A 25,423-nucleotide genomic window follows, 5' to 3' on the forward strand; every position below is an offset into this window, starting at 1 on the left:
ACATAAACTCCTCTTATAGAAAAACTTATAGCAAAAGGTATTACAATTTATAAGTTACAGCTTCAGTTTCAGTTTTGATAAATTTTTGCTACCTGGAAGCATTGGTTTCTTTAGTGTGGAATGGGAGAAATTGAATAATATAAATAGCTTGGCATATAGAACCAAGTAAACTAAAATACTGTCTTAGTAAAAGAACACTTAGTAAGAAATCAACTGCAAATATACTGACTGGCATATTCTACAGTTGAATGTCTCTGGGCTACTGACAGGAAGTTTTACATATTAAGTGAATTCTATATAGTCCTTCATATGATACTTAAATGAGTATTTAATTTTAAACTTGCATAAAAATTTCAAATTTTCTTTCCTATTATAAAAGTAAGCAAAATTATAAAAATTAGTTTGAAAATTTGAGGAAAAACACAACCAATAACTCTAAAACAGATACTATTAGCATTTTGCAACACTTCTTTCTAATGTTGTTTCCATACTGTTTTATAATTGAAATCAATTATATACAATACTAGAGGCCTGGCGTATGAAATTCCTGCACTGGAGTGGGGGGTGTCCCTCAGCCGAGCCTGCGCCCTCTCGCAGTCTGGGGCTCTTGCAGTCGGGGACCCCTCGCTCCTTACCTCCCACCTGCAGCAGAGGCGGGAGAGGCTCCTGCCACTGCCACTGAGCTCGCCAGCTGTGAGCCTGGCTTCTGGCTGAGCGGTGCTCCCCCTGTGGGAGCACACTGACCACCAGGGGGCAGCTCCTGTGTTGAGTGTCTGTCCCCTGGTGGTCAGTGCAAGTCATAATGACTGATCATTCCGACAGCCGTTCTGCCATTCAGTCAATTTGCTTATTAGGGTTTTATTATATAAGATTGTACATGTTATTTATGCATTTTACATATAAAGGCATATAGAATTATCTTTCATATAAGTAAAAACATATCTTTTGGTCAGTAGCTTTAACTTAACAAATGACAGACATCAAATCATAGAGAATCATAAGATGATTTTTAACTGTCTTTAAATTATTTCCCACATATATGAAACCTTTTGCAAATTTTTTCCATGTAAAATAGCAAAAAAAATTTTAATCTATTGACTAAAATGTCTTTCAACAATTATATTTTAAAAGCTTTCTATTATTTTATTATCTCAAAGAAATAATTTAAATTTATCAAATGATAAGAAAAAACATCATACTAATATAAATTATGTTTATTGTTGAAATTGCCATAATTTATGATATGTTAATAAAAATGCAGCATATAACAAAATAGACATTTAACTGTTAAAAGCCACCTGGATTTACAAAACTTCTTTTAAAGTATTTTCAGAATCCTTTAAGAATACAAATTAATTTTTGAGATATATAAAACATGAATTCTGCTTCATTAAATATTTAATTTCAAAATTATTTTAATTAAATGGGCTCAGTGATTATTGTATACTACAGTAACCACAAATTTAAAAAAAACATTTATTCTCAAATTAGATGAATTTTAAAAAGATGGCAAAAGTATGAGTTTAGTTTTTTTTAAAATGAAGAAATGTAAATGTTACAAAAGAAACCAAGAAGATATACAAATGAGTTTTTTCTCTAAAATCCAGTTCAAAATTTTTATCTGTCTCCTTGTGTTGATTTTCCTTACATTTCAGCTGCCTATCACATTTAGGTTGTTACGAATTTTATATCTGAAGTAGAATGCTAGGTGGGTTCCATATACAAAACTCAAAAAAGCTGACTCGAGTAATAAGTGACCTGATTAATGAAAGTTCAGGAAGTTTAAAATGCAAATAAATGGTGATGCTCTCAAGTAAAACTTTCAAATAATCACACTAAACTGCCTTCAACATACTTCTCATATTATTGTCAGTACAAGTTACCAAGTTAACCAATTTTGACAAGGTTATATAGGAATCATACCGTTTGTAGTATTTTTATCGTGACAGAAATATGTGCTTTCAATTAAATGCAACATTATGAATCTACTCCTCAAAACATACATCTAAAAGCCAGACAAATAAAGAATCCTATAGATGCCATACTTCTGTGCAAGAGAAATGCTATTATTTTAAAATGAGAAATTATTTTGGAATCATTTATTTATAAAATTATTTTGGAATTGTTTCTTCATTCTTGCTTTAGTACCCAAGTATATCCCTGTTATGAAACACAAGTTTCTGAAACTTCAGTAGCTTTTCGGTCTTTTTGCCTTTAATTTCAAGGCACTAAAGAATTACAATAACCTACGAGTCACTGTAGCTGCTGATAGACAAAGGAGTGACAAGGAGAAATGATCTCTGAAGGGTTTTACCTTTTAAAGAGGGGCTTATTGGGACTTTTAATAATATCTCACATAACCTTTTTATTTCATTTTTCAAGTCTCTTTTATTAGGATCATCATCAAAGAAAACAACAACAAAAAATTGAACTTTCTGCTTGGGTAGTGCTTTCAAGTAATATGATTTGTTAGAATAGAGATCTGAGTATCTATTTTTAAAAAGAATTATTTTAAAATTAGGTCAAATTAGTATGTATACTTCAAGAACAATACTATTATAAAACATACCTCAAAACATATAAATATATCATTTGTATAGTTAATGTTTGTCCAGTATACCAACTCTATTTTCCAGATACAATTTAAACAAAGCATCTATAGAAAAGTATACTGTCAATATCATAGTAATAAAATTCTTAAACAAAAGTTTTAGAAAAATATAAAAAGTTAAAAATTTAGGTTATAAATTCCCAAGAGTTCCCCTTCCATGCACATGTATCTTACAAAAAAGGTTTACGGTACAGAAATAAAGACTATTAAACAAATAGTAATGAAAGTGTGCAAAGTCCACTGGCTTTTTCTGAAAGGTTTTCCTTCAGGAATATGCCCAAGAGTGGGGATGTATAAACCAGAGTCAATACTAACTCCTGCTAATTTGATACATAATGCTCATCCCATCTGCTGGTCTTTTTGCTTCCTTTTTTTTTTTATTAAACCATGAACAACATGAATAAGTAATTATCAGATCAGTGAGATCTTTGGTTATCAATCTCCTTGAAATTGCTATGGTAATCTTGCCCCAGTCATCGATGTACAGGGTTTTTCTTTTTTGAGAAAGAAGGTCTTCTAGGTCATCTTGCTGATATTAAGGCAGCTCATCCATGCAACTTGGTTATGAGATCATGTCATGAGCATCACCGTTTGGTCTCTGTCGCACCGCCAGCGGAGGCAGTGGCTTCCCATAAAAATCTATGTAGAAAAGGAATAATAAAAATACCAAACAGTTATGGTAAATAAATATTTCTGACACAATTCATTATTTGCCAACTAATACCTTAAAAAATAAAAAGAGATCTGACTTGACAGATGAAGCAATGGGAGAAAAATCACAATCAAACTCAAAGAAAACTTGAATAAATTTAAAAGACAACCATAGAGTAAATTCTTAACTCTAGATTATAAATTAATCTCTACTTCATTTAATAAAAAGTTGCACCTAATATATACATTATATTTTTGTTTCCAATTACATATTCACATTAGAATGTATTTTAACTTACACAATTTCAGAATATAATAAAATAGGAACTAACCTATCATCCTATCTAATAAAAGAGAAAAATGGTAATTGGCGTACGACGATACCCTTTTCATTGGCTAATCAGGGCTATATGCAAATTAACTGCCAACTTAGATTGGCAGTTAACTGCCAACTAAGATTGGCAGTTAACTGCCAACAAGATGGCGGTTAATTTGCATATGTAGGCACAATGCAGGGAGGCGAAAGGGAAAGCAGGAAGAAGCCCCCTGCCACTGACAGTGATCGGAAACCCAGGGGGGAGCTAAGAGCTGGGGGGCAGGGCAAAGGCAGCCCTGGGGCCGCCTTTGCCCTGCCCCCCAGCCATGATCAGAGAATCAGGCGCCTTTTCCGCCCTGGCCAGTGACAGCAGGAAGTAGGGGTGGAGCCAGCGATGGGAGCTGGGTACGGTTGAAGCTGGCAGTCCCGGGAGCTAGGGGTCCCTTGCCTGGGCCTAAAGCGAAGCCCACGATCGCGGGGCTGCTGCAGCTGCGGGTCCCCGCTGCCCGGGCTGGACGCCTAGGACAGAGGTGTTAGGCCTGGGCAGGGGCGGAGCCTGCAACCACGGGGAGCTGGGGGTCCCCTGCCCAGGCCTGACACCTCTGCCAGAGGCCTCAGGCCTGGTCAAGGGGCCGATCTGGTGATTGGTGATCGGAGGGTGATGAGGGTCAACTCCTCTGGCCGAGGCATCAGGCCTGGGTGGGGGGCGGAGCCGGGGATTGGGGGGATATGATGGTCCCCTTGCCCAGGCCTGAAGCCTGGGTCAGAGGCGTCAGGCTTGGGCGGGGGGTGGAGCAAGCGATCAGAGGGAGATGGGGGTCCCCTGCCCAGGCATGATTCCTGAGCCAGAGGCCTCAGGCCTGGGCGGGGGCCAGAGCCAGTGATCAGGGGGAGATGGGGGTCCCCTGTCCAAGCCTGACACCTCTGGCAGAGGCGTCAGGCCTGGGCAAGGGGCCGATCAGGCGATCGGAGGGTGATGGGGGTCTACGCCTCTGGCCGAGGCATCAGGACTGGGCTGGGGGCAGAACCAGTGATGGGGGGAAATGAGGCTGCCCTGCCCAGGCCTGACGCCTCTGGCAGAGGCGTCAGGCCTGGGCAAGGGGCCGATCCTGCGATTGGAGGGTGATGGGGGTCAACGCCTGAGGGCTCCCAGTATGTGAGAGGGGGCAGGCTGGGCTGAGGGACACTCCCCCCCCCCACACACACACACACACCCAGTGCACGAATTTCGTGCACCAGGCCCCTAGTAGTCAATAAAAGCATTGTGATGTAAAGTCAGTCAACCAAACAGATGTGATTTCACTGTAATTCTGATATAGCCTAAGGACAAACTTTTCTGTCTGTATTTATTTATTTTATTGATTTTGAGAGAGAGTGAAAGAGAAACATCAATTTGTTGTTCCACTTATTTATGTATTCATTGGTTACTTCTTGTATGTACCCTGACAGCAGATGGAACCCATAAATTTAGCATATCAGGATCATGCTCTAACCAACTGTGCTACTTGCCAGGGCCAAACTTTTCTGTTTTTAGAAATGAAAATAAATATTTTAAAGAAATATTTCATTACTGACCTATAGTATTCTGAAAAAGAAAGCAAAGAGCACATTTATATTTATATACTCTTTGAATAAAAGTATTTTATACAATTTCAAATTATATAGTAAAATAAAGCTTTTTTAAAGATTACAATTCTGACTTTTTTTTTCTAATAGATGGGTCTCTGTAGGAAACCAAACTCTAGATTAGGTAAACAGAGTCATCAAAAAGCAAATTGCATGAACATACAATGGAGTCAAGACAGCCTCTTCAATAAATGGTGTTGGGAAAATTGGACAGATACATGCAAAAAAATTAAACTAGACCACCAACTTACACCATACAGAAAAATAAACTCAAAATGGATAAAGGACTTAAACATAAGATGGGAAACCATAAAAATACTAGAGGAATCCATAGGCAGCAAAATCTCAGACATATGCCGAAGCAATTTCTTCACTGATACTGCTCCTAGGGCAATGGAAACTAAAGAGAAAATAAGCAAATGGGACTACATCAAAATAAACAGCTTTTGCACAGTAAAAGAAACCATCAACAAAACAACAAGAAGACTCACTACATGGGAGAACATATTTGCAAATGTTATCACCGATAAGGGTTTAATCGCCAACATTTACAGGGAACTCATACAACTTAACAAGAGGAAGATAAACAACCCAATCAAAAAATAGGCAACGGACCTAAATAGATACTTTTCAAAAGAAGACAGAAGAAAGGCCAAAAGACATATGAAAACATGTTCAAAGTCACTAATCATCCGAGAGATGCAAATCAAAATGACAATGAGGTATCATCTCACACCTGTCAGAATGGCTATCATCAACAAATCAACAAACGACAAGTGCTGACGAGGTTGCAGAGAAAAAGGAACCCTCGTGCACTGCTGGTGGGAATGCAGACTGGTACAGCCACTGTGGAGAACAGTATGGAGTTTCCTCAAAAACCTAAAAATGGAACTCCCATTTGACCCAGTGATCCCACTTCTAGGAATATATCCCAAGAAACCAGAAACACCAATCAGAAAGGATATATGCATCCCTATGTTCATAGCAGCACAATTCACCATAGCTAAGATTTGGAAACAGCCTAAGTGCCCATCAGCAGAGGAATGGATTAGAAAACTGTGATACATCTACACATTGGAATACTATGCTGCTGTAACAAAGAAGGAATTCTTACCATTTGCAACAGCATGGATGGAACTGGAGAGCATTATGCTAAGTGAAATAAGCCAGTCAATGAAAGAAAAATACCACATGATCTTACTCATTTATGGATAATAAAGACCATTATAAACTGATGAGCAAAAATAGATACAGAGGCAGAGCAGCATGGAACAGACTGTCAAACTACAGCGGGAAGGCCGGGGAGGGTTGCGGGGGGAGGGTAAGAGATCAACCGAAGGACTTGTATGCATGCATATAAGCATAACCAATGGACACAAGACACTGGGGGGTAGAGGAGTACAGGGGATGGTCAAGGGGGGGGGGAAGGAAACATATGTAATACTCTTTGTAATACTTTAAGCAATAAAACAAAATTTTAAAAAAAAAGAACGTAAAAATAAAAATTCCATTTTGCTAGCACTGTCTCTACATTAGGAATGGAGTTACTACTTTAAAATAAATAATGAGATACTTAAAAAAATAAGATACTCAAAATTTTTTCACTGGTTCTCTACTACCTACAAATAAAGTTTGAATTCCATAAAAAAAAAAAAAGAAACTAGAAACACCAATTAGAAAGGATATATATACACCCTTATGTTCATAGCAGCACAATACACCATAGCTAAGATTTGGAAACAGCCTAAGTGCCCATCAGCGGATGAGTGGATTAAAAAACTGTGGTACATCTACACAATGGAATACTATGCTGTGGTAAAAAAGAAGGAGTTCTTACAATTTGCAGCAGCATGGATGGAACTGGAGAGCATTATGCTAAGTGAAATAAGCCAGTCAGAGGAAGATAAATACCACATGATCTCACTCATTTGTGGAATATAATGAACAACATAAACTGATGAACAAAAACAGATCCAGAGACAGAGAAGCATCGATCAGACCATCAAACCTCATAGGGAATGTAGGAGAGGGTGGGAGTAAGGGAGAGAGATCAACCAAAGGACTTATATGCAAGCATATAGGCCTAACTAATGGACACAGACAACAGGGGGGTGAGGGCATGAGTGGGGGGGGGGGAGGACAGGGGGTATCGTGGGTATAAGGACACATATGTAATAACTTAATCAATAAAAAAATAAAAAAATAAAAGCATAAATACAAATAAAAAAGCAAATTGGATATTATTGATGGAGAAATCTATTGAGCTATAATATACATATATTATCCTTTTTGCATTCCAGAAATGTATCTTTGAAAGAATTGGGCTGATGGTCTAAAATCAGAAATTCTGCCTGGTACAAGGCAGTCCTTTACTCCCAAAGGCCCTTTCTCTAGTTTTCCAGTTGTGCAGTTCTAATGCCATATGCTGGCTAGACTATACCTTATGTCAATTTCATCTAAAGAAAATTACTTTCTTGAGGCAATAAAGCCCTCGTAACTTTCTAGTTAGCTGAAGTTTATTTGGTATACTTTGATTAGTCTGATTCTACAACTGTGTTGATCTTTTTACTTCATTTTAATATTCAGCAGGTTGGTGTCTTATTAGAAGCAGAGGAAGAACAATTATATGGCATCATTCAGTATATTGAGTACATACATATAAGACAATGCAGTTTGTAAGCACTATAATTTTAATGTCTATTTAATTTAAATTGCTGTAAAGCCTTTCCCTATCCATTACTATTTACATAAATAAATGATGGATAAACATTCTGTATTCTAAGGTAAACATCAATTCAAATTATTTAGAGGCAAAGGGGCATTAAGAATAAAAAAATTAAATAGAAAAAGAAGATGTATAATGAAAAAGGATGGCTGTGGATTTGAAAGGCTTCCAAAAATAAAAGTTTGCTGAAGTAATGAGGTAAAGAAAAGTGAATGTAATATGTACAGATATTTGAAAACTGATCCTTTTGCATTACCATTATGACGTGTTTCACCAAGAGGCTCAAGTTTTGGAAGTCTAGTGACTTTGGGGGTTCCCCAGCCAACTAAAGAAAAAGAAAAACATTTAAAACACTGTTAAATAATATATCTTTAGGTTGGTTGAGAGGATCCCTCCCTAGACAGGAATGTATATAATATTTAATGTCAATTCATATATACTGAATGACACAGTACTGAATAGCCATAATCCCATTTTAAATTACTTCTATTTTAAAATATCACTGTAGGCTGATAACATTTGCTTTAAATTTTTATTTGCCTTCAGTTAAAAATATAATCATCTTCACTACTACCATAAATAACCTTAGGCTATTGTTGTAACCGCTACCAGAAGCTATAAGAAATGTTTACTTATTAAATGGAATACTAGAAATGAGTCTTCAAATAATTCTCAAAGGAAAATGTTACCATATAAAGCCTTCTGGCTGAGCTAAAAGGACACTATAAACATATATGTTTAGATATTTATTAAGTACCTATAGTATACGAGGTTCTGTGTCTAGTGCTGAAAAATTACAAATATTATGCAGCTAATAAGTCCCAGGACTTTACCTGCAGTATTCCATTTAATTCTCATAACAAACTTAGAAGGTCAGTATGTAAATTGAAAATATAATGGAAGAATTCACATATGTTGGTTTCTCAAGTGTTTACTTTCAAGATGAAAGATGCAATTTTTTAAAAGCTCATATTAGCCATCCATTCAATAAGCTTAAATTCCTTTTAGCATCTGTGCACTGATATTTTAAATAAGATTGAATCCATTCTAGGAAGTGCCTGCGTAAGATTTTTTAATTAATTTTTACTTATTTTTTTTACAAACTTTACATTTTTTATTGTTAAAAAAGCAATAGGTAACTTATGTTGATAAAATATGAACAAAAGAGAGCAAAGAACTCTAACTTTTCACAAATTTACAAGATAGTGAATATACTGAATAAAAACTACACAATTTCTTCCTTTTTCTTCATTGTTTAAAGCAGTATTTCTAAATTCAGTATTGATATTAAATTACTCACCCGGAGGGGGTGGCGGGGGTGGTATTGGGCTCTTAGGAGCAGAGTCATCTGTATTAACAGGTTCTACACGGTGACTTCTTTTTATTCTTAGTTTCTTAGTTTTCTTTTTACTGTTATCTACAGAATTGAAACATGGAATTGGGAAAAATTAAACTTCTATAATAAAAATTCAGAACAAAACTAGAATATTGATATTATTACCATAGAAATATACCTTCAATTCAACCTTGAAATTATTACTAGTAATGAAATATGAACTTGCTTTTACTAAGAATTAAGCTATTAATGTTTCCTTATTAAGTAATTAATGAATATGATACAAATAACAAAAGCCTGTATTCTAAGTTCTAAAAGAAGTTATTCGGAATACAAAGAAAGTTCATATAATATATTCTAGGTATAAATAGTCCAAAATAATTCTGTGAAATGTGAAAAAGACCCCAATCAAACCTAAACACATTACCCATTAAAATAACCCCCAAATAAGGTATGCCCAAATATATATATAATCAAAACCCACATTAGACTTTGCAGAACTGAACTTGTGTTCTTTGAAAAAAATAATTACAGTGTAATTACATTTTAAGGACGTGTATGCTGTTAACATGTAGACTTTAACAATGTAAGTCAAGATGGCATAGTCGTTAAATAAACAAACATTAAAGTTACTGAAATATTTTCATTGACAATCCCAAACTTACTTTATATACTATATATTTTCTAACATAGGAATTATCTATTACTTAAGAAATTACTTTTTAAAATGTATACACACTGTAACAGCTGATAGCTCAATTTTGAAAATGAAATGTATTTTAATAAACACTGCCTTTATAATTACTCAAAGTGTGTGTATACATTTTGGGGGGACACCCTATAGTCAACATCTACAAAATCTACAAAGCAGTGAGAAATACAACAATATTTAGAAACATATTTTCTAAATCAGTTAGTGTAATTTGACACATTTACTCCAGATAGAAACAAAGACATCTTTCTATAATTAGAGCTGCAAGCTTTACAGCTAGTAGAAAGGAAAGAGAGCCTCCATAATGATATGGTACTTTAGGATGGACAGTAGTTTGGGTCATGAAAGAGTATACAAGATAGACCACATGATCCAAGGTGGGGTCTCAGCACAGCCACAGACAAGATGTATGATTTTAAATGCCATAACCGTCTATAGACACTTTAAAAAATAATTTTTCATGAGAAATTTCAACTGAAAATATTCAAGAACCTCAGAATTATGAGTAATATATTTACTTTTATAATACATCCAAACTTACAAAAAGTATAACTTTCAAATCTAATTATTGCTATATAGCAAAATATCCATGTTAGCTAATCTATACCTCAAGATTGAAATCTTATTTTTATAAACTTTTTGATACTACATAAAAATTCTCATATATAATGGAACCATACTGCTAACGAGGAATGGCAAGGAACTAATTAGGTAGCTCCCATGTGTCAGGCCCATGCTCAAACATTGTAGGGTTATTCTTACTATAAGTAATCCTAAAATCCCTCTAAAAATGATGCTTATTTCCATTTGAGAGATGAGGAAGACTGAAGAACATCATATAACATAGCATGTGTCTAGTACCGTGGTCGGCAAACTGCGGCTAGCGAGCCACATGCGGCTCTTTGGCCCCTTGAGTGTGGCTCTTCCTAAGCCTTAGGAGTACCCTAATTAAGTTAATAACAATGTACCTACCTATATAGTTTAAGTTTAAAAAATTTGGCTCTCAAAAGAAATTTCAATCGTTGTACTGTTGATATTTGGCTCTGTTGACTAATGAGTTTGCTGACCACTGGTCTAGTAGATGGAAAAGTCAGGGTTCTATCCCAGGTTGTCTGATTCCAGACACAGGCTGTGTCTTTATGATACCAAAAGACATGAATTTCCTGTTAAATTACATAACTACTGAGAAAAAGAAAAATAATTATGAATTGAAATTTTTTGATATTAAAATAAGAGGAAAATGACTATGTGATAAGACTTTTAGAATGTTCAACTAATTATGTTTGCATCCTACAGAAATAGCATGTCAATAAATAAAGTGAGGCTGATTATAGCATTATCAGTCTTAAAAAGAAACAAGGAAAACCTCAAAAAGGCTTAAAGGTATTTAATACATTCCAAGGATTCCTGGGCTATGCTATATTCCAAATTTATGAAAGTAAAATTAAAAATTTCTGCTGAAATTCAAGTTACAAAAGAGTACATTTTAAGACATCATGAATAAAAACATAAGTTAGCAAACTAACTAATGAGTAAAAACCATGAGAAAACCATGATAAATACTGCATTTGCAGAAAAAAAAAAATTTGTGTGTGAAAATAATGACAGGTGAAAGAAGTATAATTAAGTTATATATGTATATCTTTTTTATTTAATAACCAGATTTACCCGATTCTGATGATGGCTGGTCTGTCTCTTCATTCTCCAACTGCTGTGTTAATGCTTCATTATAATTTTCTACGGTTGCAAACTCATTGCTTTTCTGGCTACTGTCACTGATCTGGCTCTGTGTTTCCATTTGCTCACGCTCCATTTTATTTCTCAGGGGGCAAGCATCACAGTCTTTCTCCACATTTTGCCTCTTTTTCTCTCTTTCAAGTTTTTTTTCATTCTAACAAAAATGAAATATATCACCTTTAATATAACAGTTGTATCTAAGATAATTTTAAGGGAAAAATGAAGTAATCCAAGAGCTTTCTGTACCTTCAGGGAACTGTGATATTTCCATTAAAAACTATTTGTTAAAAACATCACTGAAACATACTAATTGCCAAACATTCAGAAAAAAGATTGTATAAAGGAATGAAACAACTACTACCAGTAATTCTATAATCTAGAGATGACCACTAGTTGGTGTATAATCACTAAGAGATGTTTCTCTTTGCCTAACCGCACACGTACAGACATACACCATCACAAACATACACAAATGTGATAGATTGTTTCTCTTAATATATACATATTTATGTATTTGTTTTTAAACAAAAAAGAACTAAAGTTTTAAATTAAGAATATATATATTTTTCTTAGAATAGTGCCTGACACCTCATAAAATGTTAGCTATGTAACTGACATATATGTTAGCTATGATTACTTTCACCAATTACATTATCATTTTGAATAGTTATACCATAACTTATTTTACCAATTCATAATCAATGAACTAAGAGGTTACTTTCAATTTTCACTATTAAAAAAACACAACTATTGAATTAGTTATTTAGAATAAATTCCTAACACTAGAATTGTTGGTAATGGGTAAGCACATTTTTTAAAATGTGACACACTACAAATTTCACTTCAGAAAAACTGAAGTCAATTTACATTCTAGGCAAAAGGTTGAAACTAATAAATGTTAGTAATGTTTTTACCTTAGTGTGGGATTAACATACTGATTTCAATACTGTTTATCACTTTGAAGGTGAACTATTAAATACTGTTATTGCCATATTTCTTTTTCTTTAGGGAATTACCCATGGTAACCCAATATCCACTTTTCTATTTGATTATCATTATTTTCATAGTAATTTTTAAGGGTTTTTTTTTTTTGTCCTATGTGTCTCAAATATTTTTCATTAGGGTTTGGTCATTGCCTGTAAATTTGTAGAAAAGCTCCTAAAAAAATTGAATATAATAAGATCTACCTATTTTTATTTCTTGACTTGTGGTTTGATTGTCCTGCTTTGAAAGTTTTTCCTCCTCCACATATACACAAATGTTTATATTATGTGCTAGTATTTTTAAGGCTTACTTTTTAAAATACCTTTAAGTCTTCTGGGGTTTAATTTGCTATATACAGTGTTACTAATTTTACATTTTTCAAAATGATTATTCAGTGGTCCCAATATCCTCTTCTTCCACATTTGAAATGTCACCTTTATCTTATACAAAATGGTTCAGTCATAATTATGTTTATTGAATGTTTATCAATGTTCCATTAATCTCTCTGTTCTAGAACCAATACCTCACCAGTTGTATTATTTGTGGTAAAAAAAATAAATAAATAAAAGGAATGTGAGGTGCTTCTCTAAATTTAAAGGGCCAGAAGGTTGAGAACCACTGATGTATAACAATAAAAGCGTAATATGGTAATTAGACCGAACGACCTTCTGGATGGCCTTCCGGACGAAGCAGTGGCTGGGAGGGCTGAGGCAAGCCACCACAGCTGTCAGGGCCGAGCCCCTTGCATGAATTTCGTGCATTGGGCCTCTAGTGGTATTATAAAATTGGTCATCATTTACAAGGTGAGCTTTATTACACATACAATAAATGTTTCAAAGTTAAAAGTCAAACTTGATTTCTCTCTTCTTCATCAATATTTTTAAAGAGCATAAAAGACAACTTGACAAAAATAATATTTAATAGGATGGAGACAAAAGGAGAGCTTAAGTTATTAAGACAACTTTATTGTACTTAGAAAAGCACACAGTTAAATGCAACGGGATTAATAAAAAAACTAAGTCCCATTAACCTTCTGGTACCTAAGCAACTTAAGTACAAATAGCTCATATTGTCAATTAATTTGCAAAATAAAGCAATACCAAAATTATCCAATCATCTTCTTACCTGTGGAGCTGCCTCCCTCCTCAGCAGCAGCCCCAGGAAGAAACAATCATCCACCTTTCCAGATGAGCACCTGCGTGGAAGGAGGCAGTGACAGGGGAAGAGGAATGGAGAACATGCAGGCAGTGGGACCAACAAACCAACTGCCACATTAAGCTCTGGTGAATGGAGGGGAAGTTGAGGAAGCTCTGCCTCTGAGGAGGCCTGGCTGCTGAAGCAGGGCAATGAAAGTAGGTCTAACGCAAAGTCTCTGTCGAAAATGAAAACAAAGACACAAATACACACACACACACACACACACACACACACACACACACTTAACTTCTTCATGATTATAATCTACAAATTAATTTTGGTAAAATTTCTCATAATTAAAATAAAAATAAATCATATTTACATATAGAATTTATGATCATTTCAAACACTCTTAAGTATCCTGGGTAAACAAGTAGCAATTCATTTATGCATCTAAACATTACTGTAAAGAGATGACAGTAACAGCAATACAGGGACAAAGAGACAATATAAATAAGAGTAAATATATTACTATTATCTGAAATAAATGCCAAAAAAACAATTTATCAGAACAGTAACTATTACAGTTGCTACATTCAATCTTCATTTTCATTCTCAGTTAATTCTGAAGTCACCTTTCCTGTTTATACTAGATCCAAAGACAAATTTGAAGAGGATGAAAAAGCAGCAAACCTTAACCTCTGTCTCTCCCACTTAATTTTTTTAGAAATAATTGGTCTCTGATAAAACAGTTATTTCTACCTCCCTACCTCCTTTCTCAATTCCCTGCCAACTTTAAAACTTACGATATAAAAATCACATGTGCCACTATCCATACCTCAATGATTACAGTTGCTATCGGCTGGAAAGGATTAACAATAATTGGCTCTGGATCCACCTCAGCCAGACCACTGGTTCCATCGAGTTCAGCCTGCTCTCGCTCTCTTTGTTCTCTATTGTTTGAGGGGAAAAAATTGTAATTCCTGAGAAAATGCTGAACCATGTTTAAGAACACTTGCAATAGGTTTAAGGCTATTAAATTTAGTAATTTAAACATCTGGATATGGCTTTAAATTACTGATTTTCAGAAATCCTTATGCTGTTTACAGGCCTCTACCCCTGTGTAAAGATTATTCATTTGAATTTTTAAAAGACAGAAATGACAAAAACAACATTCCGTATGACTGACTTCTTAATGTCAACAGTGCACATTAATTATCCTATGTGCTATTTATTGTATTTAGCAATTTATTAATTACCATCCCAAACCAATGCTGTCCTCTTCATTGATGTTAATAGATAAATGAGTCCTCTTGTTAACCCTCTTCTGAAGGGCTGTGTCAAATTACTTATCATATATGAACTAGGTAATGACTGCTGCTTTGCATAACAGAAGAGGCCATAAAGATAAGCTGAACTATATCACTTATATTAGTAATTCCATACTTGTTACTACTGAAACATTTACTATCTCTGTGACTTTTAGTTAATGTTACCCCATACATGAAGAGTAATTAAGTTATAAAACAATTAGCTGGTGACTAGCGTAGACCTGCCACTGGGCTGCAGGTATAGTACAGCAATGTGAATGTTCATTACTATGATGTTTATTAATTATGTCCTCTGATGGAAAGATCTATCCTTTCATTCTGAACCTAGCAAGCCAAGATTTAGAGGGCTGCAATTTATGACCTCTTTGACCTTGGACATGTACCTGGATCTTTGAATGACAGTTTTCCCATGTGGATAAAAATATCTACTTCATAGGGTTGTTTCAGCTAAAGCAATATATGTGAAAGCACACTGTATATGAACATACTTATAGGACAGTAAATGTTATTAATATTACTAATTTATTAGCAAGCAGTTTCAGGTATTTAGTAGTATAATACTATTTTCAGATACCAACAATAATTTTTTTTACAGTTTTTCAAAAATATCTGAATCTATTAGATTGGATTTAATGAAGTAAAAAGGTTGTTTTTTTTTAATAACTCCTCTCTAAATGCCAATTTACTTTTAATTATGGAGACTGTGCTCAACGGGAGAGGTCTTAGACCACACGTAGCATGGCTGGGAGAAAGGAGGAAAGGGGAATGGGTATTAGAAAAGCCTGCCATCACATGGCCTAGAACATCTTTATGGAAAAGGTAAGAACTTGCGGGGGAGGGGGTGAGACAGGGGAAATGACTAATATCAGATTTCTTTTATCCAACTCATTATTTTTTGTTCTTTTTGTTTGTTTTCTTAATGGAAAAAAAAAGCAAAGGAGTCTTCAGAAAAGTATGGCCATATATTTTATTTTTATAAGTATACAAAAGGTAGACTTACATGAACGATTGGTTTACTGAGCTTTATATCATGAAAATGTACAGTAGGATAGAATACCAAATTTCTCACATGAACTAAAACCTCATATCAGTATCAAGAGAGATCCTAGATAAATGATCTGCTCATATTATTGAGCACTTGGAGATGGGGAGTTACCGCTACAAGTATTTCTTTCCTTTAAGTCCTATCTATAAATTAAATGAAAGATACCTGTAATCAGAGGATTTCCTTTCAGAGTAAGAGAATACCTCACCAAGGCACCACCAAGGGCAGTTTAGTGGGTTCATGTCTACTAGGCTGCAAGTATGTTAGAGGACATGGAAGGCCAATATTTCTTAGTTAGATGAGAGACAACTTTAGATCTTACAAGAGCTCACTTAAATATCTTTTGATTTCTCCCCTTCCCTATCATGCAACTATCTAGTTGAGAAAAGAAAGAGAAATCTTGGGATAAAGTACTAAATTTGACTTTTAATCAAATATGAGTACTTTTTCACAGCATTAAGATTATTAGAAACTAGAGGCCCAGTGCATAAAAATGTGTGCACTCGGGGGAGGGGGGGTCCCTCAGCCTGGCCTGTGCCCTCTCGCAGTCTGAGACCCCTCGGGGGATGTCCACCTGCTGGCTTAGGCCCACTCCCTGGGGAATTGGGCCTAAGCTGGCAGTCAGACATCCCTCTGGCAGCCCAGGAGCCCTCGGGGGATGTCCACTTGCCAGCGGGGAGCAGGCCTAAGCCGCAGTCGGACATCCTTAGCGCTGCTGAGGAGGAGGGAGAGGCTCCCGCCAACACCACTGTGTTGGCAGCCGTCAGCCTGGCTTGTGGCTGAGCAGAGCTCCCCCTGTGGGAGCGCACTGACCACCAGGGGGCAGCTCCTGCACTGATGATTCTGTGGTAGAATTTATGAAATCATTGTTTTTTAATTCTAAGTTCACTAAATTTAGTTTGAAAGGTCCCTTTGAAAAAAATTTGAAAAGTGTATTTTAAAAACCTGAGACAGTATAATTTAGTTTATTTAAGGGGAAAACTAGTGTTGAAGATCAGATTTTGTTTCAGTTGATTGATCCACTATCAGCTTGCCTTCTGTCTTTGCTGAGACTAAAGAAGCATTTCTCAATAATGGACAGTGGACTCAATAATTCTCTGTTGTAGGGGACTGTCCTTGCAACACTAGCTGTTGAGCAGTTTCCTGGCCTCTACCCACTAGATGCCAGCAGCACTCCACCTTATCCCCAGCTGTGACAAGTAAAAATGTCTCTAGACACTGCCAAATGACCTCTGAGAAGCAAAATCAGCATACTGATCGAAAACCACTGTAATAAAGGTACTCATAAGAGATAGAAATTTTAAATCTCTTAGAAATAATAAACACATAAGGAATAAATTTAACTACCATAATACCACCAGGAAAAGTAGAATCCTGTCACCCAAACTTGTGTAGAGAAAGATCCATAAAAACAGAAAATTTGTATAGTGTCCTCCTTCAGACACAAAAAAGAAACTGAATAGACCGAACTAATAAATTATTCCTAAAATTGTGGTGGTTTTTTTGTTTGTTTTCTTTTTTATGTTTCAAATGCACCGTGGTACAAAATTAATCTACTTACCTTTCCTCTCGTAATTTTCGCACTCGTTCAGCCCTTTCTCGTTTCTCTTGTTCCTCAAGAGCACGTTGTTCTGTTGTGTCCTTTTGGATGCGTTCATTTAAGGCATCAAAGTCTCTTGCAATGATATCTAGCAGCCAATAAAGGCCTTTTTTAATGGACTTGTCAATTTTCTTTCCAGATCCCAAGATTGCTGAACAAGGTTCCTGAAAAACACCAATTTATTTGGCTTAAACAGTAAAACTAAAAGTTCTCCACAAAAATCTACTCAAAAACCATTAAGTATAATTATTGGTAAATCAAAATTAACCCATTAAATTAATGATATAAAGCACCTGCTTATTTAACTCACAAAACATACCATTGCAATGACCACTAACATTAGTACATAGGAGCTGAAATATTTCAAGTACAATATCTGTAAGCTATGAGAGATACTATAACACAGGAAGTCAACAGTGCCAATTAAAACAAACTCAATGGAAGACAAAATCAAACTTCCAGTCCTTAAGGAATTTATAGCAGTAAACATCTTTTAAGATTGACAGTCTTAATGTCCATCTTCTGAAGCCAGAATTAATACTTAAATCTTCTGCCCATCTTTCTTAAGATTATATAACTCTCCTGATAAGATTTTTCAAAACTCATTGCAAACCTCTCATATGTTTAAATTTTGTATTTATATGTTTTCTTTACCATTTAAAAAATTTGCCTGGCGGGCATGGCTCAGTGGTTGAGCATCAACCTGTGAATCAGGAGGTCACGGTTCGTTGATTCCCGGTCAGGACACATGCCCATGTTGTGGGCTCAATCCCCAACAGCAGGCAAGCAGGAGGCAGCCAATCAGTGATTCTCTCTCATCATTGATGTTTCTTCTCTCTCCCTCTCCCTTCCTCTCTGAAATCAATAAAAATATATTTTTTAAGAATTATAGCAAGACGTGTTTGTATAGCTTACAAGTCCTGTCAGCAATATCTTAAACAAAAAGCAAATCTAGAGTCTTTGAAATCTCAAAAGACAGTTTATGGAAGTCAATAACAACTAAGCAGAAAACAAATATTACAATCCTATCTAATAAAAGAGAAAAATGGTAATTGGCGTACGACGATACCCTTTTCATTGGCTAATCAGGGCTATATGCAAATTAACTGCCAACTAAGATTGGCAGTTAACTGCCAACAAGATGGCGGTTAATTTGCATATGTAGGCACAATGCAGGGAGGCAAAAGGGAAAGCAGGAAGAAGCCCCCTGCCACTGACAGTGATCGGAAACCCAGGGGGGAGCTAAGAGCTGGGGGGCAGGGCAAAGGCAGCCCTGGGGCCACCTTTGCCCTGCCCCCCAGCCATGATCGGAGAATCAGGTGCCTTTGCCACCCTGGCCAGTGATAGCAGGAAGTAGGGGTGGAGCCAGCGATGGGAGCTGGCAGTCCCGGGAGCTAGGGGTCCCTTGCTTGGGCCTAAAGCGAAGCCCATGATCGCGGGGCCGCTGCAGCTGCGGGTCCCCGCTGCCCGGGGCGGACGCCTAGGCCAGAGGTGTTAGGCCTGGGCAGGGGCGGAGCCTGCAACCACGGGGAGCTGGGGGTCCCCTGCCCAGGCCTGACACCTCTGCCAGAGGCCTCAGGCCTGGTCAAGGGTCCGATCCGGTGATTGGTGATCGGAGGGTGATGAGGGTCAACTCCTCTGGCCGAGGCATCAGGCCTGGGTGGGGGGCGGAGCCGGGGATTGGGGGGATATGATGGTCCCCTTGCCCAGGCCTGAAGCCTGGGTCAGAGGCGTCAGGCTTGGGCGGGGGTGGAGCAAGCGATCAGAGGGAGATGGGGGTCCCCTGCCCAGGCATGATTCCTGGGCCAGAGGCCTCAGACCTGGGCGGGGGCCAGAGCCAGTGATCAGGGGGAGATGGGGGTCCCCTGTCCAAGCCTGACACCTCTGGCAGAGGCGTCAGGCCTGGGCAAGGGGCCGATCACGCGATCAGAAGGTGATGGGGGTCTACGCCTCTGGCCGAGGCATCAGGCCTGGGCTGGGGGCAGAACCAGTGATGGGGGGAAATGAGGGTCCCCTGCCCAGGCCTGACGCCTCTGTCAGAGGCGTCAGGCCTGGGCAAGGGGCCGATCCTGCGATTGGAGGGTGATGGGGGTCAACGCCTGAGGGCTCCCAGTATGTGAGAGGGGGCAGGCTGGGCTGAGGGACACTCCCCCCCCCACACACACACACACACACAGTGCACAAATTTCGTGCACTGGGCCCCTAGTATAAAATAATAGCAACAAAACAGTGAGAATGTGATTTCCTGGGTAAAAAAAAACAGTTCTTTTAAAACACTAACACATTATTTTGTTAGCTGTCTGCCACCTAATTGCCTTTCACCTTTACAAAAACTAAGTTCTACTGAACATATTTCACAGGGAAAGAAGGAAAACAAACCCCAACACTTACTATCTGACATAGGCACTTGTGTTCATTGACCATTTTTTCCAGAGACAGACATTCAATCACATCAGCTTCTCCTAAAGCCCCTTCCTTGTCTTGTTTATTTGCCAACCTATAGAGATATAAATAAAGTGTTTTTATAGCAAATGTATAATCAGACAGCCACTTAAAAATTCTTTCACCATGTTCTCATCCCAAAGTTTTAAACCTATTGACTACAGAATATACTGGTTTAAGAGAGCACTACAGAATCTACTTCACCATTTTTTCCTAAAATAAGTTTGTGAGAATTGACCAAATAAAGAGAAGTCAGGTAGGTTAAGAAAACAAGCAATAGGTCAATAGGCCAACAAGATAGAAAAAGACTAGTTTTCATACCCCTCAGCCATCAATTCTAATTTTCACATTATGTCTTTATCTTCTTAAAATACATGCACCATGATGCAAATAGGCTTATCTTATGTCCTTATCTTCTGAAAATACAAAATATTCTTGTTTTAAATATTCAAATGTTCATTCTGAGCTTGTAATATTTGAGCTCATCTGTATTTCCAGTGTGTGAATGTGCCCGCATAAATCATGCAATTTACTGGAGAGGTGGAGCCACTTCTGTCTCATTTACTTTGCATAGCACTGCACATAAAGAACATTATATTCAATTAGAAACAAACTGGGAAACAACAAAGTGAAAAACATCAAAAGTTCTTTATATATATATACATATATATCATTTATTATTATTATTGATTTCAGAGAGGAAGGGAGAAAGAGAAACATCAATGATGAGAGAGAATCACTGATCCGCTGCATCCTGCTCGTCCCAAACAGGGGATCGAGCCTGCAACCCGAGCATGTGCCCTTACTGGAAATCAAACTGTGATCTCCTGGTTCATAGGTTGACAATCAACCACTGAGCCATGCCAGCCAGACCAAAACAAGTTCATAAAAAAAAAAAAAAAAAAAGAGTTATCACAAAATAACGCAATTTGCTATCAGATGGCAGAGGTCAAAAAGTTTAATAACACGCTGTCTAGGTTAGGGTTTGATAGGTATTTCAGGTGAAAATATATTATTTAATAATTATATAGAACAATAAATCTAATGAACCCTTATCACCTATTTTTAAAAATTATCCACATGGCCCGGCTGGCATGGCTCAGTGGTTGAATGTCAACCTATGAACCAGGAGGTCAAGGTTCAATTCCCAGTCAGGGCACATGCCTGGTTTGCTGGCTGGGGTTGTGGAGGAGGCAACCGATCAATGATTCTCTCTCATCATTGATGTTTCTACCTCTCTCTCCCTCTTCCTTCCTCTTTGAAATCAACAATATATATATATATATATATATATGTATATTTTAAAAATTATCCACATGGTGCTGGTTACTTTGAAGGCCTCTGGTTGTACCATTTAGTGATGTAAGATGGATCACTGGATTCAGCTGGAGTCAGCCTGATTCAGCCAAAATGCTTCCATCTAATGAATTTAGTATCCACTGATGACCTTTGCTAAATTCCATTATTTTATAAGAGCTTATAAAATATGACTTTTCTATTTCTATATTCCTTTTGCATTTACTGGCCGAATTTTTGCTAAAAAGTAAGCTTTCATCAACTATCTGCTTACTCTTACATAAATGCAATTTAGAGAAAAGTCGAGGTAAACCTGTGATCCTTTGGCTTCATTTCCTAATTTTCATAATAATAAATTGATGCTCTATCAACCTCCAAACATGATCAAGTTGCTTTCTTTGGTTTGTGGGGCACACAATTATGAAATAGATTTTTAAAATACATGTTTCACTCTATTGTAGTTACTTTTTAAAGATTTTTTTCATTGATATTTTGAGAAAGAGATGAAACGGGAGGGAGAGAAGAAGAAACATTGATGTGAGAGCGAAACATTGATCAGCTGCCTCTCACACTGCCCATACTGAAGATTGAGTGGTGGGAGGGGGGTTACTTTTGAGGCTCAAAATTACACAATTTGGTCAGTGGGAGTCCCCATTGTGTTGGCTTCTGTGTTCTTCCTGTACAACTTCCAGAGTCTTTGATATCTTCTTGCTTTTTTGTAAGAAACAATATTTCATACCTGGAATCATCCATCTTCCTAAGGAGCCCTTGTTCCTTTCAGTGAGGACTGATATTTTAAAGACCACAATCTGGGTGCTGTGAACTTTAATTGCTATTGACTTGCCATTGTTTCCTAGACCTTTTCAGTGGACAAAACTGATGGGAGGGGTGTAGTTTTTTTAAGAAAGAAAAATTTAAATCATGAGCCCATATTAATTTTCCCATTTTTAATCAAATATTACCACATTCTACTTAACTTCTTAAATTGTGTCACTTTTTTCTTATGCTGAAAACTATAGTTCCTAATAACGCTGACATTGACTACTTTCTTTATCCTATATAATAAAGCGGTAATATGCAAATTGACCATCACACCCTCACAAGATGGCTGCCTATGACCAGGCCAGCAGAGGGGTTAGTGAGGGACAACCAAACAACTGAACAAGCAGGCTGCGTGGGGCGACTAGGCTGGCAGGGGGGTTAGTGAAGGATGACCAAACAACTGAACAGCAGGCTGCGTGGGGCGACCAAGTCATTGGGGGGGGCCGTGAGGGGCAACCAGGCCAGAAGCGGGGACAGTTGGGGGTGACCAGGCCAGCAGGGGGGGGGCAGTAGGGGGCAACCAGGCCAGCAGGGGGGAAGTTAGGGGCAACCAGACTGGCAGAGGTGGGTAGTTGGGGCAACCAGGCCAGCAGGGGGGGCAGTTAAGGGCAGTCAGGCTGGCAGAGGGGGGTGACCAGGCCAGCAGGGGGGCAGTAAGAGGTGACCAGGCTGGCGGGGGGGGGGGGGTTCAGTTGAGGGTGACCAGGCCAGCAAGGGGGCAGTTGAGGGTGATTAGGCTGGCAGGGGGGGCTGTGAGGGGCAAACAGGCTGGCAGCAGGGGCAATTAGGGGCAACCAGGCCAGCAGAGGGGGGCAGTTGGGGGTGACCAGGCCAGCAGGGGGGCAGTTAGGAGTGACCAAGCCAGCATGAGGGGATAGTTGGGGGCAACCTGGCTGGCAGGGGGGGGGGCAGTGAGGGACTAGGCTAGTGGAGGGGGGGCAGTTGGGGTGACCAGGACAGCAGCAGGGGCAGTTAGGGGCAACCAGGCTGGCAGGGGGGCCAGTTAGGGGAGATCAGGCCAGCACAGAGAAGCAGTGAGGGGCAACCAGACTGGCAGGGGGGACAGTCAGGGGCAACCAGGCAGGCAGGCAGGTGAGCAATTAGGAGCCAGTGGTCCAGGATTCTAAGAGGGATGTCCGACTGCCGGTTTAGGCCAGATCCCCGGGATCAGGCCTAAACCGGCAGTCAGACATCCCCCGAAGGATCCCGGATTGGAGAGGGTGCAGGCTGGGCTGAGGGGACCTGCTCCCGTGCATGAATTTCATGCACTGGGCCTCTAGTCCTACAATATATATAAATTTCAACACAAGAATAATGATATCATTGTTATTAACTAGTTGTAATATACTCTTATGAGTAACTGGAAAGGGGCAAAGGAAAGGCCAAATATTAGAAGCATGCCCAATAAAGTCTGGGTAAATAGGGAAGGGACTTACTTGCCTGTCAGTCACACCTGGGGACAGGTCATTGGCCAGGATAGGTGTGACCAATGCAAGTATAGGAAGATTTGAGATATCTAAACTCCTAAGCAAAGGAGTTTGCTCTCTTGCTTCTTGGTTCCTGCTCCTGGCTTGCAGGACTCTCATGCTCCTGCATTTGCCCACATGGTCCATGGCCAGGTGGACCACACACACAATGGACTATTGGACTGCAACTAGCCTCATGCAAAACCAGACCCAGCTCCAACATGGAACAGAAACTCTGGCCACTGGCTTTGCTTCTAGCTCTACTGAATCCTCAGCTGCACATTATCCAGGACTGGATTAAGGGAAATGGGACTTTGGAAACAGAGGGGTATAATTCCACGCAAATAAAGCTTTCTACCACATCTCATCCTCCTGTGAGTGCCTCCGGAAATGCTTATTCCAGCAGCAGCACTCCAAGAACCCCACTCCCACTATGGAGAAAGACTATCCACACATTTCTCCGATAACAATGCCAATATTATTAAAAGTAAGATTACTAAATGTAGGTTAAAATCTCTTCGTGATTATTCTTGCCTCTAAAATATATTCCACAAGAAATACACAGTCAAAATACTGACTTTTAAATTAATTAAATAATCCCTCTCTGGTTACGACACCATCTAGATATATAGCTAGGTTCACTTTTTCAGGCTGCTTTTTCTTTTTAGTTTTATTTTTTATTTTAAGATTGAATTTTTAAAACATTTATGTGGTTCCAAAGTCAAAATTATAAAAACAAAGTACAACCAAAAGTATTATCCAACTCGGTCCCTTTTCTTCTTTCTATTCCATCCATTCTCCTGTAAGTAACCCTTTTCATTCCTTTTTAGTTCACCATCATTCCCCCCCCCCCCCATTATTTCTTTTTGAAAATATAAACATGTGTTTGTGGAAAACGATAAAAGTCACAATTTGGGTCCTACAGATATTCACTGCTATTGACTGGTTGGGAGATGTTTGTGTATGTGTGTCTCCACACTCCCTTTCTTTCCCAAAAACTAGAATGTTATATATACTCTTGTGTACCACCTTCTGCTTTTTTTTGTTTGTTTGTTTTTAATATATTTTATTGATTTTTTTATAGGGATGAAGGGAGAAGGACAGAGAGTCAGAAACACCGATGAGAGAGAGAAACATCGATCAGCTGCCTCCTGCACACCCCCCTACTGGGGATGTTGCCCGCAACCAAGGTACATGCCCTTGACTGGAATTGAAGCTGGGACCTTTCAGTCCGCAGGCCGATGCTCTATTCACTGAGCCAAACCGGTTAGGGCCACCTTCTGGTTTTTTTAAACAGGAAATCTTAAAAGTACCCTGAAGTAATGTAAAGACATTTTCTTTATTATTATAGTCTTTATAAATGAGCAAAATGCTCACAGGCTGTTTTATCGGTTATTCATCCAGGCCCACTCTGAAGGAACTTTTGGGTTGTTTCCAGTGTTTTGTTTCCACAAGGAGTGCTGTGAAGAATAACTGTGGGAACGAGTTATTTCTTATTCTGGGAACAGATTCCAGGAAGTAGGGATACTAAATCAAAGAATAAAGGCAACTGTCACTTTGATAGAAATTATACCAGTGTCCCTCCT

At 38.1% G+C, this 25,423-nt stretch overlaps 1 protein-coding gene across 1 annotated transcript in view; it reads right to left on the bottom strand.

Moving 5' to 3' along the window:
• Positions 1-1,465: 1,465 nt before the first annotated feature.
• Positions 1,466-25,423, bottom strand: part of ARL13B (ADP ribosylation factor like GTPase 13B) — an 87,096-nt gene continuing 63,138 nt past the window's right edge. Inside the window, exons 4-10 of the mRNA XM_059688049.1 lie at positions 20,203-20,308; positions 17,773-17,975; positions 14,674-14,788; positions 11,646-11,868; positions 9,230-9,346; positions 8,186-8,254; positions 1,466-3,250 (exon numbers count right to left, since the gene is read on the bottom strand). Coding sequence (XP_059544032.1) covers positions 3,174-3,250; positions 8,186-8,254; positions 9,230-9,346; positions 11,646-11,868; positions 14,674-14,788; positions 17,773-17,975; positions 20,203-20,308 — 910 coding nt within the window. The 3' untranslated portion in view covers positions 1,466-3,173. The remainder of the gene's footprint in view (positions 3,251-8,185; positions 8,255-9,229; positions 9,347-11,645; positions 11,869-14,673; positions 14,789-17,772; positions 17,976-20,202; positions 20,309-25,423) is intronic.

This window comes from Myotis daubentonii, chromosome 3, assembly GCF_963259705.1.
Source record: "Myotis daubentonii chromosome 3, mMyoDau2.1, whole genome shotgun sequence".
NCBI classification, from domain to species: Eukaryota; Metazoa; Chordata; class Mammalia; order Chiroptera; family Vespertilionidae; genus Myotis; species Myotis daubentonii.